Consider the following 13615-nt stretch of genomic DNA (forward strand, 5'->3'; position numbering starts at 1 on the left):
GAAAAGTCCTCATTATTTTCATCTGTCTCCGAGGAGCCTCTCCTCCAGCTCTGCCTCCCTGGGTAAACGGACTTCTCTCTCTCTTTCTCTGTCTTTCTTTCCTCTCTCCACCTCTCTATTTCTGTCTCTCTACTCTTTTTCTCTCTTGTTTTTCACTCTCAGCTGCTTTATTGTCCATTTCAGTCCTTCCTGCTTGCTTTATTTTCTTGCTCCTCTTTTGCACTCATCACTCCGACTCTCTCTCTCTCTCCGTCTCTCTAACATTAGCGCAGTATATATCTGTGCGTTTCCGTCTAGTAAGGTGTAAGCTGACTGGCTGCCTGCGATGAAGGAACATCAGGAGCCAATAGAACGACCAGTATCATGTGCTGTTATTGGCTGGCGGCTCAGTTACAGTTACTGTTGGTGCGTTTTTTTCTTTCTGGGATGGGGGGGGGGCACAGATAGAGAAAAATACTTTGGGATCATAGTATCATAGTAGGGCGCAGGGTAAAGGTAAGCCTCCTCAAACTTGGTGTGTAGGAGTGTGTGTGCAGCCTTGTATGTGTGCAACGCTCACACATCCCAAATCTTCCCCTCCACACACACACACACACACCTCACCCCCCACCTCTATGTCAAGTGTCAAAGCTGGAGGATGGATCCGGTTTGATAAGTTCTGTTCTGTCTGGCCACGTGTCAGGATGGGATCAACCATACGGCAGAGGAAAACCATGTTCTTCACTCTCCTACCTCCCAATTTTTGGGATTTTATTTCATTTTTGGGTAGTTTTGAAGGGGGGCAGGTTTTCTGTATTTGAGTTTTATTCGAGCTGCTTCTGTTGCCTGAAGAGTTTAAACTAAAATGACTTTTATTGTAGAAGCTCATTTGTCTAGTGAGCTCATCGTAAAGTGCTTTGCTGGATGCAGAACATAAATCTGTAGATTAAATCTACAAGTGACAGCATGCAGATAAATTGTCCAGAGGATTATGAAAATGATCTGTCCCCTGGGAGTGTGTTTTTTCTTGTCATAGACACCAGTTGTTTTGAGTGACTAAATGGAAAAAGATTAAATGCACAATTAGTAAAATAGCTATTATTTGGTATCTTTTTTTTCCTATTGTGTGCCAAGTGTTGATTTGTAACTCTTTGTGTGATTGTAATACAAAAAGAATAATTTCCTGCCCTGGATAAAATGTAACTTAAGAAGTGACTTTTCAGCTTTTTTACCACCAAACCGGTGGTTAAAGAAGAGTGATGACATTAATATCTTTGCTTCTCAAGCAGCCAGAGAAAAACAGGCTGTGGCTCTTTGCGGGATGACAGAAATGATTGCTTAGATAGATTTCATCATTACACAAGTGAATCATAACTGCTATGTAACTCATCCCAGTCTGTCTGGCTAGAACCGACTTCAATAATTTCATAATCCTCAAGAAGTCCAGTGCAATGTTTTTTCTCAAGAGTGTTTAGCCTGATCCCGCCCTACCGAGTGTGCCAGGCTCTGAAGCTAATTTTACATAGTGGCCAAAAGTGGAATTACAGCATCTGGGTCCGTCATGTGATGTCACGGGGCCCAGAAAGACTTTTTCCCTTTTGACTTACATTGGGAGATGTCTGTAAATCAATGAGTATGTTTTTGTGGGTGTCAAAACCTCAGTGAAATGATTCATTTTATCAAGATTTAATCCATTCAGTTTGACAAAACCCAGAAAGTCTAGAGGAGCCGAAAGATTAAATTATTTGATCGCGATTCAAGCTAGCAGAGCGCTAAACCGAAAGTCAGCTGCTCCACCAATGGAAGTCTCCAGTGCCCATTCTCTATGGGCCCAATAATGTTGAAAGTCGGGGCCCCTGCTAAAATAAAGCATTTTTTGCTTTATGAGCCACTTAGCAGCTCTCATAGGAATGAACATGAATTAAGTCGTTTCTTTCAAACCTCTTCTTAAAACCCACTTTTACAGATTTGCTTTTATATAATGTCTCTTCCTCTATTTTTCTGCTCTTACTCTATTTATCCGTTTTTATCCTTCTGATGTCCTGTTTTTACCATCTTTTCATGTTTTAATTTACTTGTTCTTGTATCTCTTATTCACCTGTTTTTATTTTTCTTTCATCCCTGCCGATGTGATGTCATCCTGTTATATTATTTCTTATATTATTTTTATCGTCTTTTATTGTTTTCATTCTTATAATTTCTAAAACTTTATTCATTTAGTACTTTAGCTGCCTTAGGGATCTGGCAGTTTTATTACTTTTCTTTTATTTGCTCTATTCTTGTTGACCCTTTGTATACATATTTTGTTTGTGCCTTTTTTTGTTTGACTTTTTCTAGGCCTTTCTCTGTTTGGCATGTTTGTTGATGTTTATTTTATTATTCCCTGAGTTCCTGCTTTTGCTTTGTGTCTGTTAAAACACTTTGTAAACAACAGTTTTTAAAGGTATTATAAAATTAGTTTATTATTTATTATTATTTATTATTATTATTATTATTATTTATTATTATTATTGTTATTATTATTATTATTGTTATTGTTATTGTTATTATTATCATTACTCATCGTGGCAACTTGGGGTGAGACCGAAGCTTGGCAACACCATCCTGCCACCATGCGGTCGAATTCGGGATGAGCGCTGCTAGCTAGCTCTCTCCTGGGCCTAACCAGTGGAGACCAGAGTGTTGCAGCAGGCGTGTTAACACATACTGACTTGCTTAGTTGGTTATCAAACAGCAAAGCCAACAGAAAACAAAAGAAAAGACATTCATATCACAAAACATTCAAATTTCACCACCTCTAAATGAAAAGTGTTTCAAAATTTGGTGCTAAAGCTCACCGAGTCAATGGCGCACTGGGCTAAAAGTAAAAGTGTGCTGTATTAAATTTTGTGTTTTTCCTTAAAAATTAAATGGTTAATTAATGTTTGATGGATGTTCGGCTTTCGATGATATGATGTTTTCTTGTGTCGTCAAGTGGAAGATGTCTCATCATTTTCTTGCGTCTGTTTGCTTGAGTTTTCTTACTTTGCAGTGTGTTGAGCTCTCAGGGCCACTGGAATAACCTTCACAAGATCTTGTAGTTTCTCTTGAATTATTGGGAACATTAGAGGAGAGATGTGAGAGCTTATGATTACTGGTTCAGCCTTGACGTTTTGTCGCTCACAGTGGATTCAAACACACTGCAAGAAAAGTGAAAGGCAGACTTGAATTTAACCTTAAAAGTTTCTTTTGATTGGCCAGTACTGCATTTGCATCCATCTTCTGTTTAAGGGTTCTAGCTGCTGCAAATAAGATCAGCTATTTTACATTAGACTTCAAGACGCGTTTTGTTAGATTGGTGCACAGAGAATCAGTTTAGGTCAAAGAAAGTATTTTTTAGAATATCTGTCCCCTGAGAAAAAGTTCTTAAATCGCAGCTCTGTCATATTTCTTACTGCTTTGAACGTTTGAGTGTTTGAAGTTCTTCGGCGTTGTTTGCCACCAAATCAGACTCCTTTTAATGAATGCTTTTTTTTTTCTTTTTTTTTTTTTACATAATTGAACCCCCCCGTCTCTCTCCAAGCACCCGAGCTCGTCATCCGTGGGGTTTAAACTAACTTCCTGTTCATTTTTCCACCCCCAGGCCTGGCGTCACCCTCCCCTCTTTTCCTTAGCTGAAAAAGTAACAAACAACACAGAGCGATCTCCCAACACACACACACACACACACAAGCACCTCCTCTGGGTATTTGGCTGGGATAAATAATCATTGTAAATAATGAATGTCAATTAATAGGGGGAGACGTGGCCTTGCTAAGCATGCTCTGATTAGTGTTTCAGTGGGATCTCCTCCCCAGCTGGCTTCAGCCAATCATCTCCGCCTCATCATAGCATCCCGAACTCTTACCACAACATAGACATGTGCTAATATGACACATGCAGTTTGATGTTTTATTACAATTTTTGTTGGGTTTTTTTGTGTTGCCTTAGGAACTCTTGCATGGCTTAAGACAGGAGCATGATTTAAAAATATATCATAACTGTAACTCGTGTTGCGCGAAGACAAGGTTTACTGTATACAGCATGACACTTTCACGATAATATATGCATTTATTCAAGGATAAACTGTCTTCTTATAAGGCAGCGCTACTTACAAACAGTAGTTGCAATGAGCTCTCTGGTGTTATCCAGTGAGATGTGTCTTGCTCCTCGTTCATGGTGAGTTAAGGGATTGGTGATTGGATTTTTGTAAGTGGCCGGAGTCCTTTGTGCATCTGAACATACACTTCTCTGTAAACAGCATACACAAAGGGAAGGTGTAAGCATTAAAGCATCGCTGTGATGCATTTTTGTCATCCTTTCTTCCATAGCTGTGGGTTTTAAAAGTGTCGAGGCTGCCGCAGGTCCGAGCTGGTGGACCGGAGGCCGCAAGCTCAGACATGGGCTTTAGAGGGTAGCAGGGTGACTGAGCAACCAGCCAGCTCCCCCACCTCCCTCCCCGGTGATAAATGGCCACAGCATGGGCTATTCATCTCCTGCTTAGAGAAGTGGACAGTGCCCCCCTCCTCGGCCTCTCCTCCACCCCTCCACATGTCAGCAAATGTGATAATTCTCTCATTTGTCAGGAGCAGCGGAGGGTTCGGAGTTTGTGTGTTTTGTCCGTGCATGTGTGGTGATGCAAACTCTGGAGAATTTGGGGGAACACACACATGAGACGAGTTGATGATGAGGCCCTCTCTCTCTCTGTCTCTCCATCTCTCTCTCTCTCTCTCTGCAGCCCTTCTTTGCCAGCTTTGTGTTTTTTTGGTTCAAAGCCCCCTCTTGTCAAGTTTACTTAGGTCACAGTGGGAACATTTAAATGTGCAAAAGAGTGAGTCGTTTTATGGCAAATTCCATCAGTAATTCAGTGATTTTATTACCTCCAGGAGACCACTGAGCCACTTTTTCCACTTTATTGTGCAAATAAAGTTTTAGAGCTGGTGTGTGTTTGTGCTTGTTTGTGAGTGTTTTTGTATGTGTGTGTGAGATTTTTTACAGAGTGCATTTGGAGTCAGAAATAATTTGTCAGACACAAAAGTGATGCAGTTTTAGAAATATTGCAAGTGTGTGTGTGTGTTTTACACTCCCATGCCAGTGATTGTGTACTAGTAAATACCCTGTATGCAGACCTCATGGTAGCTATTAAACACGATAAGCCTCCAGTTGATGACTGGTCATTTAGTTTGCACATAAACATGTGACTGTTTTACGCGTTCTCTGTAGACACAATATGACTTCTGTGAACTCTGCCTGATCTCTCTCTCCGTCTCTCTCTCCCTCTCTGCAGGATCATCCAGAATCGAGTCCTGGTCTTCATCCTCGGAGCCATCATCCTTCTCACCATCATCCTGGCCATCTATTTTAATCTGCGGGGCCACTGATCTCCCCTCTACACACATATACGCACCCTCACTCCTCCCCTGACACAAATACAAACACACACACGCGTGATTAATAGCGACAAAAGCGTTGTTCTGCTGTAATTAGGACAAATGGTCCCCATGAATCACAGTTTCCAAAGCCTGACAGGGAGCTTTTTTTTTCTCAGTCTCTTTCTCCTTTTTCTGTTTCTTTCTCTCTTTCTGTCCACTTTGCGCTTCTCTTTCTTCTTCTTTCTTTCCTCTTTCTCTCTCTGTCAGGCTCTCTCATACATCTCCAGGGATCAGAATAGGAGGGAGATGTTTTTATGATTGTTTATATTTTTCATGGTGTCGTCCTCGACGTGGTTCTGCAGCCCATCATGTCCCCAGGTGAACAAGGCCTGGGGATTTTGAATTTTTTTTTTGTAACTCGAAGCGGATTCAGATATGCAGATTGTTTTTTTCTCGTGACGGAGGCGGGTCAAGTGTTATTCGGCGTGTGTGCATGAGAGACAGAGAGAAAAGAGTGCACACATATGTATATTCGCATGTGCATGAGTGACAGTCCTGGATATCGAGGGGGGGGGTATTTGTTATTACCACCAACAGTAGACACACACACACACACACACACACTGTAGTATGTATGAGCTTCTGTAACTAAATGATTCAGCTGTTCTTCATGTAGCCCCGACAAAGCACAGAGGACAGTGCCTTCAGATAAGATATGCTGTTCACACTCCTTCTTTAAAAAGCTCAGCAGAGCCCAAAAATAGATGCTGCCTTGAAAAGAGAGGATGCACAGAAAAAAAAAAAAAAGGTTAAGGTCAGTTCAGCTTCTGTTCAGTCAATCAAGGTGAAGAGGTTTGTTTGTTTTCAATCACAGCGTTTCCACAAAGTATGTTAACATTTCAAGAAAGTTTTGAGATGGAAAAAATGAATTAAATCGACTGTTTTAATGTTTTTAACACAACAGGGAACTGACTCCAACCTTTGCACATACAATACAACGCAGAAAAAGGTTTCTTCGAACATTATAATTCCCCCTCATCTCCCGAACACAGTTTTTCACAACTTATTCCTGCAGACTTTTTAATGTAATAATACGTGTCCAACTGTGTGTACTAACATCATGTATAGTGTTTTGCTCTCAATACAAGTGATTCTGTTATTATTTATTTATAAATGCAGATGCAATTAACCGTGTTAGGACTGTATATTTTATAAAAGCTATTCAGAATTAACATTAAGCATTATTTTTCTTGATTTTTGAGTGTTCAGTGATTAGACTCTAAAATGCAGACTGTACACCAGGACCAACAGAAATGTGTGGATTTCAAGTTTTTTGTCTTATAAATGTTTTTTCTTCTTCCTCTGTTCTTATAAATGGATCTAAGTTGTTTTAGAACTGGCACTTTTTTGTTCTATATTTTTTCTTGTCGAGTTCTGAAGATTGTGACGCAGTCCTTGTTTCTGTGTTTATCTGTACGCCGACTTATGATGTGATACATTTGCAGGTGTTTGAAAAAAAAAAGACGCAAGTGAGTCTACTGCTGTTTTAATTCTTCAGGGGAAAGCCATTCTTCAGGGGGTCTTGGAAAATCTAAATTTGTGTGGAGCATATTTGGAGGATTTTCAGAAGTTGAGATGCATGAAGGTAACGCCACAAACACGCTTACACACACACACATACACACACACACACACACAGGAGTATTGCAGTGTGTCTCCTGTGGTCGGTGTGGTGGTTCCTGGCGAGGACATTTGCTATTCTGTTTCAGGGCCACGGTCTTCATTTTCCACGATGCGGGGGTGTCTGGGGTGTCAAGCCCGCCCTTTTTCGACACCTCCTCCTACCAACCACTATTTCACAGGCCCTCACTAGCCGCAGCGCCGCCGTCTGCTTCAAAGCCTCAAATTAATGGCCAACAAAATAGTGTGCCTCTGACTGTCCCATGCGGGGCCGACCCACCAAGACTTATCATTAAAGTGAAGGAATAATGAAAAAAGGAAGGAAGCAGAGAAGGAGGGAAGTGAACAAGGAAGCATAGACGTAGGGGGTGAAATCTCTGGCAGTTTGACAAACCTCATCTGGTAATGACCCTCAGTGATTGTTTTTCACCCTGTGTGTGTGTGTGTGTGTGTGAGTGTGTGAGTGTGTGTGTGTGTGTGTGTGTGTGTGTGTGTGTGTGCAGCTTACCTACGTGCCGATGTGCTCTCTTCTCCTCCTCTCCCCTTCTATCTCTGTCTTTCTCTCCCTCCTGCCCCCCTCCCTCTTCTCTCTACCTCTCCTGCCACCTTTTCTCCTCCCCCCTGTCCTCCCCTCCCTCACTCCCTCCCTCCCAGCCTGTCAGATGAGCGGAGCAGTAGCTAGCGAGTGAGCGGTGGAAGGCAGCGTGGCGGCGGCTTCTATTTGAAGTTGTAATGGTGTCAAAAAGTCAGGGCTGACTGACAGACGTCAGTCCCACAGGGCCTCATTAAAAACAGACCCACTTGACAAGGAAATAATTGAGCGCCGGCGACAACTCGGGGGCCCCTTCGCGTTTTTAGATGTTTTTATTTTCTTTTCATTATTAGCGCTGAGCTATTATGTTCATTAAGAAATGGCATTAAAACAAGTTTTTAAAAGCCGGGAAATGGAGGGAGGGGCAGAGGGAAGGCAGGATGTATGGAGGTGGGAAGATAACGATTTGTTTAGAGCCCCCGTCCTGTTTTATTATTTAAACAGGAGCACTGTCATGTGATACCTTGGCAGACGTCGGCTATCATCTGCCACTCCTCCCTTTTTTCTCCTCTTTTCCTCCTTTTTTTCTCTTCGCTCATCCCTCACTTCCCCCCCAGCTTTTATCTTCCCCTCCTCTGTCCATCTCTCTTTTTCTCCACCTGCCCGTCTCTTTCTCCCTCTCTTCATCCCTTTCTTTCTCTCCCTCTGAGCGGCGGGTGTCATCGGAATATGAACTAGATTATTCATCAATGCCCCCCACGCCCCGCTACCACTCCCCCCGTCCGCTGATTTGGTTTTCGACAAGCGTCTCACCGTAGAAGGCTGAGGATGAAAACTTGTCAAAAATAGGTTATATCTTATTCCAAGGGGCAACAATAGCAGCAGGTACAGACACCTTTTAATATTTAATTTAGACGGGTGTTAACCCTCCTTAAGTGACTGGAGCTGTGTCTTCCATACAGACACCAGGAGAGAAACGAGGGGGGAGCGAGAGGGAAGAGAAATTAATTATTTGATGTCTGAAAAGTGATTTTGAAGCTCTCCCTGCCTTCTCCCGTTTGCCACGGAGAGGCACGAGTCTTTGGGTGTCCCTGTTCATTTCCTACACCAACCACGTCCTCGGCATGGCCGTCCTGCGAGAGCTCAAACATTACCACTCGAATTGCATTCAGATCCTCGCTCCGCTGTGCCTCGCTTGATACGGTAATGATAACACGAGTGATCTTATAGCAATGCTCTCTTTATTTCATCAGCTGAAATTATTTTCCAGAGGAATTGTCTTTTACACCTCCATGTTGCAGGAGGCTCCTCGCGCTCGGCTCAGCAGTCATTCCTGTTCCTCCCCTGGTCCTTTTTAGTAGCTTTACATAAAAGTTAAAAAGAAGGTTCGTCAACAAGGAACCTCTGTGATGCACCACCATTACAAAAAGCCCGATATTTGTCAGCCATTTAAGACGACAAGGGATTGTGACAAGCATCGTTTGAGTTGTCTGTCCCCTGGCGAAGGGCGGGCCTTAAACGGGATAAACAGCTCCAGCGGCGGGATCACGACGGGAGGGTGGGCGCTTCATCTCCAGGAGTGTCCGTGATGCTGCCAACCCCCTCAACACACACACAAACACACGTATTAAAGGAGGCCGTGCAACAACAGCTACCCAAGAAAAACCCACAATGGCACTGTTTGAGAACTACAATGAATCTTCCACTGTTTGATTCAGCGTGCACAGAAAAAGCGCGCCGCTGCACGTATGGTGGACGCCCCCCTCGATAAAAAGAAACACACACGCTCCAGTGTGCGACTGTTAGAAGAGGAGCCATGTTCTCTGTTTGTACACGCCACCAGTCGCAGCAGAATGGCTTTCTTTCTCTCCTCGCTCCTTTATCTGTCTTTTCTTTCGCCCCCATCAGCGCTGTCGACCGTTTTAATGGTGTTTGTGCTTGCAAAGAAATCACAATGCCCCCCATTATTTGTGGAAGTCACAGGGGCTGCGCCAGCACATACTACATGGATGTGTTTGTGTGCATGTTTCATGCAAGATGTCCCCCTGAGATGGTGCAGAAAGGACTATGTGGAATTGCGTGTATGAACGAAGATCTGTTTGTGTCCGTCCATGACTGTCCGTTGACTCGTTTTTCTTGTCGACCAGGAGTTCATCTTGTCTCCCTTAGACTCGGAGCTGCTCCCAAAACTATAAAGATGACTTTCGTGATCTCTGTCAGTGTCGCTGTTGTTTAACATCTTGTCATTAAAGCAGTTCTGAATCTCAGTAACCAAGACGCTGTGTCATAACTTGCATTTCCTCTAGCTGCCGTGTGCTGTCATTGAACAGACAAGACAAAAAAAAAAAAAAAAACACTCAGGGAGGAACCAGACTGACTCCTCAGGAAGTAAGGAGGTAAAGCCAGAAGCTGACATTTTCAAACCTATAGCAGCACTTTCTGCCTGCTTTTTGATTTTAAGGGCACACCTAGCCTTGTGCAGAAGACTCTCTAATTCTGTTTTGCCACGGAGACAATAGAAACACAAAGAGCCGGGTCAGAGCTAGGCTGAGCCAGGGTAAACCACTCAGCTTCACCCCCTCCCTCCTCCTCTCCCCTCCATCTCCATCCTACCCTCCATCTCTCTCCCTGTAGAATACTGCCACAGCCTTTGAACTGAAATTAACACTTTACCACTACAAAGACATACAGTTGTAACCAGCAATGTCATTTGCATGATAATGGGGAGTTGGAGAAAATGGAGCTGTTTCATAGTGGCAGACGCTTTTGCTTCCATTTATTTATTTATTTGTCAGTATGTGTTTGCTTTATGCCCTTTTGATTAAATTCTTACTGTATGTAAATAATGCACGCGGCACCCAAGTGGATGTTAAAGGTATACTATTCTGGATTTTCTTAAAAAACAATATAGACTCATACAAAAGTGATCCCTCTCCATTGCACTTATGACCTACCAGAAGTGTGTGGTGGTGTATTTACTTACTTATTTTCTCCATATTTTGCTATTCCCAATTCATCAAATATCGACCTGTGGTCAGTGACCCTCTGCGTCAGATACCTATGCACAGAGGCACCCTTTAGCAGCAGTATGAGATACACTGGGCAGGGCCATATTTTGATGCTCCAAGTAACTGCTGTAGTATAAAGAGCAAGGAAGTCTGCATGGGTGCAATAGGAGGTGGATGGGTCAAACATACTCAGGACTTTGGCCCAGAAGACCTTAGTTGGTGTCCAGAGTGAAACAAAGTCAACCAAGTTATTTTAATAACAATGTAGTGTGCTTGTATGTGTAGCATACTACACTAGTAACAAATGTCATGCATTTTAGAAAACGGTTGTAAGAGACATCATTTTTAATAATGTTGGGGGCATTTTTCTTTTATTGCTAGTATAGCTACACATGCTGAGATCAAACCCAGGCGGCTGCAGAAGCCTCAGCCATATGGGCCGCACACTCTACCAGGTGAGCTAGAGTTCACCCCTGAAACGTATTCCTTTAAAGTCAAACTATGATATTTTTTTTTAGACCTAACGATGTGCTTTTGTTGCCCAAACCTAAAAATGAAGGATTTTTTTCCTATATTGGAAGCGTATTTTGAACAGAGACTGCATGCATGCACTGATGCTGGAGGGATACCTGTAGCATCATAGTTTGACATGCAGGGCCATTGGCTAAGTGTCTATATCTGAAGAGTTGAAAGTGAGAATGTGTTGATTTTACCAAGTTCTTGACACTCACAATTTGTTTTTTAATGTCTTTTTTGGTGAGTGGATTTCCCCTGCATACAAGCAAAATTACCCAGTAAATTCATGACTGGTTTGGTTCAGTACAGTTTGCCCTGTGTTGCTGTCCATTTTCAAAAGTGGACGGCTGATAGTAAGAGACAAATGAGAAGATAAAGTGAGGGTGAGCGCAAAGGAGGTGAGGTTGCCTTGGAGGCACTCAGTGGCCTGGACGTTCAGAGAGAGGAGGGTTTAACCGAGCTCGCCCCTGTACAGTAATTTACTTTGCATATGGTGTCTTAGCAGACACGATTCTAAATTTCCAACTGGGAGGCATCAGTGGAGGAATCACTGTCTTCAAAAGACAGCCTGCCAGTCACGCTCCTCCCGTAGCCGGAGATCTGAGCGTGTGCTGATAACCCGCGACATCTTTCTGGAAAAACGGGGAGCCGATCAGCTTTGATGGAGCACATCCGCCATGACAGGCTACTGAAGAGCTCGCTAATCAACTGGGGAGGGGAGGGAGGTGGGGGCATCGCTTAGCATGACAGCACAGAGGAGAAGAGTGGGGGATGGATGGATGGACAGATGGATGGATGGAGGTGTGCTTGTTCACTCCTAGACGTGCAGGTGGATGGAAGCGTGGCTGGATGAGAGGGAGACAGGATATGTGTTTGCATTGTCTGGAAAAAAGGGCACCCCCTCTGATACCCCCAGCAGCCTGTTACCTAGCCCCCCCCCCCTCTACAAAACCTCCGCCTCAGATGGTTGGTGGCAATTAATTATTCATGAGAGGGCGTCCAATCCCGGAGCTTGGCGGACGATTTTCTCCACGTAGGCCAGGAAGTGGAATCGGATTCTTATGAGGGGGGCCTGTTTCAGGTTGGCGCATGGAGTCAATGAAATCAGGAGTCCAAAGGTTACAAAACCTGTATGATGTCTTCTCATATCCCTAAGCCTATCGGAAAAATAGTGATGCACTCACCATGTACGGTGCAAGGCAGAATCCCTATCTGTTTCTCATTATAAGGCGGATGTTTTCTCAGAACCTTTTGACCAGTTTAGAAGTTGGAACAAGCTCAGTTTTGTCTACACGAGTCCCATTTACTCATGTAATTCACTCAAGCTCCAAATTATGAACCAAACTTTCCCTGGAATACCTTGCACGCATAGGCCTCTTCACTGTAGCCTTGCACACATGCCTCCCTAAAACAGACAGGTTTACTGTACACACACTCACTTAGGCTTACACGCACTAAACACACACCTCTCTATTGAGACGTATGGATGTGGCAACAAAATGCACAACTTTTTGTTCATCTCAAGGACTTGTGAGGGCCCCAGTGAACTGAGAGGCCATATTGATTTTCCCTCTTTTCATGCTGTGACTCTGGGATTACCCATTTTCTCATTCATTTTTAAAGACAACTCGTGAGATTCTTCCTTCCCCTTTTCTCTCTGTTTTTTCGTTTTTCCTTCACCCCCACTAACACCATCACCCCCCAACACACACACACATACACACACTCCCCCCACCAGTGCAGCAGTTGTAGCCACCTCTTTTCCACAGCCAAGTCCCTCCTTGACCCTGAAAATTGTAATTCAGCCATAGATCACAGCTGCTGAATATTAGGGCTTACAAAAGCAGTTAAATAAAATATGTTGAAATCGTCCAATCCCAGAGGCCACGGCAGAAATTCTAATCAGGTGAGAGAAAGGGGAAGGAGTCAGCAGGGGGATTATGGGTAAAGAGAATCGTCTGGATCTACCGGCCAAGAGTGAAGACCTGACATAGAGGTGGGATTGAACCCGAATCATAGCAATCATAACGCTGTAGTGGGATGGAAAGTTTTTGAGACATATGAGCTGTATCGTGATGACTGAAATTTCACTTGTACTTTAAAACTCTCCCAGCTTTTTTTTTTTTTTTTTTTTGCATATGACATCATACATTGGTGTGCTGTCCAGATGGAGGGCAGGAAAACTGGAGGTAAACATTAACAGTACTACACAAATGCCTAATGCATTTGCAATTCAAATGTGCTGTGATGACTTCTCTGTGTTTTTAGCCATAACCCAGATTTTTATTTTATTTATGGTATTTATTTTATTCATTTCACAAGACCTCTGGGAATAGTTGATTTGGTTGGAAGAAAATAGCTAATGTTAGCTTGTAACATTAGCCTGATAGTAGTAAATCCATGTAACGCTACACTGGGAGGTTAAAATACTAGCTTTTGTTAAATAGTAATGTTAGCCTGACAGCAGTAGGCCTAAAACAATGCAACGTTACACTATGTAGAAAATAGCT

General features: G+C 43.1%; 1 protein-coding gene across 4 annotated transcripts in view; it reads left to right on the plus strand.

Annotated features, from left to right (window-relative positions):
- The window catches only part of vti1a (vesicle transport through interaction with t-SNAREs 1A), a 143824-nt gene extending 136922 nt beyond the window's left edge, over positions 1 to 6902 (plus strand). For 2 of the 4 annotated variants that reach the window (XM_042507706.1, XM_042507707.1), the window contains one exon: positions 5285 to 6902. In XM_042507706.1, coding sequence (XP_042363640.1) covers positions 5285 to 5378 — 94 coding nt within the window. In that variant the 3' untranslated portion in view covers positions 5379 to 6902. The remainder of the gene's footprint in view (positions 1 to 5284) is intronic. The other 2 variants (XM_042507708.1, XM_042507709.1) reach the window with 1 other exon arrangement.
- Positions 6903 to 13615: the final 6713 nt, after the last annotated feature.

Source organism: Plectropomus leopardus, chromosome 19, assembly GCF_008729295.1.
Source record: "Plectropomus leopardus isolate mb chromosome 19, YSFRI_Pleo_2.0, whole genome shotgun sequence".
Lineage (NCBI taxonomy): Eukaryota > Metazoa > Chordata > Actinopteri > Perciformes > Serranidae > Plectropomus > Plectropomus leopardus.